At 45.8% G+C, this 6092-nt stretch overlaps 1 protein-coding gene across 1 annotated transcript; it reads right to left on the bottom strand.

The window, feature by feature from the left end:
• Window positions 1-3236: 3236 nt before the first annotated feature.
• On the bottom strand, window positions 3237-5626 carry LOC119276306 (myosin IC heavy chain-like). The gene is made up of 4 exons (XM_037557341.1): window positions 5350-5626; window positions 4128-4446; window positions 3864-3922; window positions 3237-3522 (listed from the first exon to the last, which is right to left on the bottom strand). Exons 1-4 carry the CDS (start codon window positions 5576-5578, stop codon window positions 3482-3484), a joined length of 648 nt encoding a protein of 215 aa, XP_037413238.1. The 5' UTR covers window positions 5579-5626; the 3' UTR covers window positions 3237-3481.
• Between the last annotated feature and the right edge of the window lie 466 nt (window positions 5627-6092).

The raw sequence follows: 6092 nt of genomic DNA, 5'->3' as shown, positions 1-6092 counted from the left end.
GAAATGTGGACTCCCACCGGTCCATGGGTTCCACATTAAGAAGGCCGGCGACCGCTCGGCCGAGGTGGCTGCTAGGTGGGGCATCCCGCCCGTGCGCAGTCAATGTGAACGGTGAGATTTAGGTGGCCGGCTGCCCAAGGCGAACACGGAGCGGGCGCGTGCGGGTCCGTCCGCGTGGACGCAGGTATGCGCCGGAAATGAAGCGGGCCAGACGCCAAACGAACGAAATATACGGATGCAGTCGCACGTTGGCCATGTCGTCTGTCCGTTTTAGTTTAAACGGACAGGGGCGCACGATTTGAGATCGTGCATTAGAGTTACCCGAGCAAACACACCAGGACGAAGAGGATCCGTGCAAAAATGCTACATCTACGTAAAGCCTTACGAAGACTTACGTAATCTCTCTATAAAACTAATCTCTTCGCCCCCCGATTTCAACTGGGTGGGCCCCCCTCCCTAATTTCCTCCAAACAAAAACTGCCATCTCAGCTCCTACGTTAATCACGATAACAACCTTTGTGTAGATGTAGCATTGCTCGGATCCGTGTGGTCAACATCATGCATAATCTTACTACCCATGACCGCGGTACTACTAGTACTTATGGCTCGTGACGTTGAGTCCAGTTCCCATGATTACACCCCAAGCACAGTGTCCCGTTAAGAAATCCGAGAGGTGTTGGTACTGCTCGCGCAATTAATTAAAGGAGAAGGAAAGCCGGTCCAGAGCAAGTCGCGGATCAACGGTGACAGCAAGCCGCGGCGATGGGCGTCGCCGTCAGCCCGATGGTGGGCGAGCACAAACATACGCGACGCGACGACGCAACTCGCCTCCTCCTCCCGTTGCTGGGTTGGTAGCGAGTAGGGGCCTGTGCATGATGTGTCCCCTAGATCCTCCACTACGAGGATGGAAAGGCGTGTGATATTTGGGGCCGTGGTCGGTCGCCCTCCATTCAGTTTCGGTTCCAGCCAGCCAGATTAGATGCGTGCGTGTGTGTGCGCATGGCCTTTGGGCTCGTGCCAGGGTCGACAACTGGTTGTTGCCTGCCGGTTACAGTTCCGTAGCGCCAGCGGCCAGCAGGCCCGGATCTAGTGATCTTGACCTATGGACGGAGGGGAAACCTCTGGAAGATCTATCTATCTCTTTGGTACAGTGCCATACTATGTCAAAAGATATTGATGGAAATAAAAATACAACATGGAGTATATTGTTTGATATTTTTCTTTTTTCGGGGAAGAGTATATTGTTTGATTTGATTGGAGAATAGCGCCTCCTCTCCAAGGTGTCAACTAGTCAATTGTTGTGAAAACAACATTCGTTGCTGACGTGATTGTCTTTTCCCCTGCTTTTATGCATGCATGTATGTATCTATGAGCCACCACTCTTTGTTTAAAGATAAAGATGCCCACTTGTTAATTACTGATAAGAAAAGAAAACACACTTAGATTAGTGATGCCATCTTTGAAGCAAAACACAACTTCTCTTTGTCTTGTTTTCAAGGACTTGAAAATTTTCACCATAGCAAAAGATGAGCAAGCACATCACAGTCACTAGAACCATGCCGTTTCGGTCCTGCTACTTGAGCAACGGCATGCACGCACTCGGATTATTCTTCTTCTTCAGATTACCTGATCCGTGGCTGGATTAATTATGCGCTAAATAAACAGAACCTGACGTCCCACGTGACGTAGCCACAAGGGTACAGCTATCAGCAACAGTATACGCTTTGCAGGTATTTCATCTCTCAACTCTCGGTGGCCCAATGAGCGCTTGATGAACCAACATGTCAAGGGCTGGAATGAGAGGAACGCTAGAGTCTCAAAAGAAATCGACGCCACTGTTCTTCATTCTAAAGCTCATAAAGAGTGAGGCGCGATTGATGCCATTTTTGTTGGCGGGCTAGTTGGGCCGCTCCTATGTACTCTAAGCTCCTTAATTAATATTCCATTTTCCCTAGTACATACTACTCCCAGCCTTCTCAGAAGATGGTATTATCACTTGACGGAAGACTTTGTGGCTTGGAACTATACACGATCAGGCACGTTTTCCGTGCGATCGGCTTATCATAAGGAGTTTGAACATCAACATGGGGCACAGTGGGTGCGAGCTGATGGGCAAGGTACAGAAAATATAAACTCGGTTTGGAAGGATATGTGGAAGCTGAAAATAGCAAGGAAGATAAAACATTTTGCATGGAAAGTTTTGCATGGCGCCCTCCCATGCTTTGGTGTATTAGCAAGCCGACACATTCCATGCTCAGCTCAATGTCCAGTTTGTTTAGTCGGAGCGGAAGACATTCAACACTGCTTATTTAGGTGCTGACGAGCGACGGATGTTTGGGAGCGGCTGGGCTTGCTACAAGTCATACGGAAAGCTGTCGCCGAGGACAGATCAGGATCTATTACGATGGAAATTTTATCAAAGCTTCGGGGCAATGATGCGGAGGTACCAACGGCGGAGCTTGCTGTTGTAGCAGCATGGTATATATGGTGGCAGCGCCGACAGATAGTAAAGGGAGTCAAAGTCCAAACGCCAGAAAAAACTGCAGTAGCCATCAAGGTTTTGGCGACAAATTATCTCAGGTCAACTATACCCAAAGGACCAATAAGGAAGAATGACCACATGTGGAGGAAACCGAGATATGGGATCGTGAAGATAAATGTTGATGCTTCCTTTCAGTATGAAACACTTTCAGGTGCTTGTGGTGTTGTGGCTCGGGACGACCGGGGTGATTTTATTGCTGCAGCAAGTTGGTTTGTTCCAAACATCAGTGGAGTTGACTCAGCTGAGCTAACTGCCATCAGAAACGGGATATACTTGGCAACTCACATTGGATGCAACAACATAGAAATTGAATCAGATTGTTCGTTCGCAGTGGACTCGCTGAACCAAGTTGATGATTATTTAGGCCCGGAGGTAGCTATCATCACAGAGTGTAAACAACTTATGATGGACTTTGCGTCCATATCCTTCAAACATTGCTATAAAGAGGCCAATCAGGTGGCAGATGAATTAGCAAAGAACTCTTTTACTACTGGATCCTCGAGTTCTTGGGATGATGAGATCCCTGATTTTATTTCTCATCTGCTTGTAAATGACATGTATATTATTTGAGAAATAAAGTCTATTTGCAGTCAAAAAAAAAAAACTAGGAAGATGGTTGTATATGTAGCGCACGACGGGCTAGCTCGACGTGTTATATTCATCACACACAAAAAAAAGTTATATTCTCCAAATATGGCATGATAACAGAAAATCCACAGTAGTATAAAGTGTCATGATAACACCAAAATTCCATAGATTCGACCATGGGTCCTCAAAATGGCAGGTCACATCTTCCAGGTACAAAAGCAAGAAAATAGAATGCAGTATACAACAAAAGAATAGTGCGTCTTTCAACTTTGGGGCACAAAGTGAATATAAGAATCCACCGAGATTACAAGAGCTATACATTGTACAGGGAGCTACCAAAATGATTCTGAATCATGGCTTCTCCTTGAGGGTGATCCTAGTTTTAACGCTTCCTGGATTGGGAATTGCAGAACATGAGAATCCATCGAGCAAAACATTTCAATATACTCCCTCCATCCCAAAATAAGTGTCATTGGTACAAAGTTGAGACACTTATTTTGGAACGGAGGAAGTAGTTGTTAGTAGGAGCAATGGCAATTAAAAGAATGCATTTTACACTTCTTGTGTAATAGAGAAGAGATATAGATTAGGTTAATCAATCAAGAATCAATGGAAACGGTAGCTTGTCCCATGAAACCTACTAAATGTCTCAGCCACCCTTAATAATGATAAAACGAAGGGCATGCTCATAACACATTGTGCAATATACTGCAATGTCAGCAATAATACGTACCATCAGCTTCTTCAAATTCAACTTCTTTAATCACTTCGGCAGCAGCATGGTACTCAAACCTGCAGAAAGACAGCATTGAAGAACTGGACTAGCACACCACTAAAAGCAGTAGATGTTTGCAGACATCTAAGATTTTGAATCAAAGCCTTGGGCCAGGTGCAATTATTAACATGAAGCCTTGGGCAAAAGTGTGAGACACAAATGTACAAACTAACCGTTATGGTTACAGGAAGCAATGTGTAAGCTTAATAAGAAAACTTTTACCTGTTAGAGGAAGCCACCTCAGGTTCATACTCAGATGTGCTCTTGATAGCCTTAACTATAACATCAACAATTTCTTTCTTTCTAGTGCTGGCCATTAAACAATCATACTCGGTCGGCACAATGATTGCGAAGAAGTTATCACTGAGCTTGCTTATACATAGCTTATCAACAGCTGCAAGTGCTATTCTTCTCTTCAATATATCAGCATCAGGGTCGACAAGGTAGAGAGCAAAGTCTGTGATCACAAGGATGCGCCTTTTCATCTTTCCTGACTGAGTGAACTTCAACACCTTGTCCGCAAATAGAACTTTGTTATCCCCTGCAATATACCAAGGATCACCTTACATGCTTACGGACTGAGGTTATGCGGTACCGAATGCTCGCGGTGTTGTCCACGAACAGGACACTTGCTAGCGACAACCAACAATGGCCATACATATGGTGCATACTCTTTCAGACTTACACAGCTAGGAGCATACGATAATGCGCTAGATCAGTACTCCCTCCGTTCCTAAATACAAGTCTCTTTAGAGATTTCAATATGGACTACATACGGAGCAAAATGAGTGAATCTACACTCTCGAATATGTCTATATACATCCGTATGTAGTTCATATTGAAATCTCTAAAAACACTTACATTTAAGAACGGAGGGAATACTTAATATTCAAGAATGCATAGAGAAGATACCATTAGTTACTACTCCCTCCGTCCCAAAATACTTGTCGGAGAAATGGATAAAAATAGATGTATCTACAAGTATTTCCGGACGGAGGGAGCATGTTGCACCCCACCACCTGTCAATGCAGTAATGGCAGAACTGACAAGTACTCCCTCCGTAAAGAAATATAAGAGCGTTTAGATCACTATTTTAGTGATTAAACACTCTTATATTTCACAGAGGGAGTAGGACACTAAGAAAAAGACATAAAATGCAGTAGAACTCTAGTCCCTTTATTATATCATACAAAGATACACATAAAATATTTGATCCAATCGCTCTGCTACCGGGCTAAACTCGCCAAGTTCAGACAACCCAAGATGTGATTTGACCATTCAAGTTAGCGCAATTCACACCGGGTAAATTCACATGGGGACTACCGAACGCACCGGATCCATTTCAGAAGACTACCACGAACCGAATCAGTCGATCTCCAACAAGACCACACTCAAAGTATACTACTCGGAAATAATCAATGGTGCAGAAAGAGAGGCACGGCACCTTGCTTGGACAGGATCTTGGCCAGGCACGGGTCGCTGTGCACGCCGATGTAGTCGCCCTTGCAGTCGCGGTAGACGGCCGCGCGGCGCCGCACCTTGGCACCCATGAGCATCCCGGCCGCGGGAACCATTTCCGCCGCTTCGCCGATTGCCACCGCCGGCGGGGGAGGGGGCGGGTCAGCGCGCTCGGGCTCCACCTGGATCCGCCTGAGAGGCCGGAATCGATCCATCGGCGAGAGCGACTTGGGGAAACCACGCAACAGGTGAGAAGGGCTTTTTCTTTTTCTTAGAACAGACAAAAGGAGGGCTCTGGCCGCTAGTGACTTTCAACTTGGGCTTTGTTACCGAAGTGATGGGCTTTGCCTGGCCTAAAGTCTAGCGGAAGAAGTCCATATTTCACCCCAAAATGTAGTTTGTCTCAAAAAAAAAACCCCAAAATGTAGTGTTGTCTCGAAAAAAAAAAAACCAAATGTAGTGTGATGGACGAATACCCCCTGAACTCCAATTTGGTATGATTTTGACCCTCAAATCTCCAAAACCGGGTAAATGTCCCCCTTGAGTGGTTTTGATGCTGATTTTAGGCGGTTTCCCGTTAAAGGGTGCTCACATGGCATGGTTTGGTTGTGTCGCTTTACCCTGGTCGCCAAGTCGAATCTCCTGGTCATTTCACCTCCTTGGGCCGCTTCTCGCCAGTCGCCGTCGCCGCCGGCACAACTCATGATCGGGGCACTAATTCACGATCTG

The sequence above is a fragment of the Triticum dicoccoides genome, chromosome 3B, assembly GCF_002162155.2.
Source record: "Triticum dicoccoides isolate Atlit2015 ecotype Zavitan chromosome 3B, WEW_v2.0, whole genome shotgun sequence".
In the NCBI taxonomy this organism is placed as follows: Eukaryota; Viridiplantae; Streptophyta; class Magnoliopsida; order Poales; family Poaceae; genus Triticum; species Triticum dicoccoides.
Note: the sequence above shows the minus strand (reverse complement) of the source record. Positions and strands in the feature narration are given on the sequence as shown.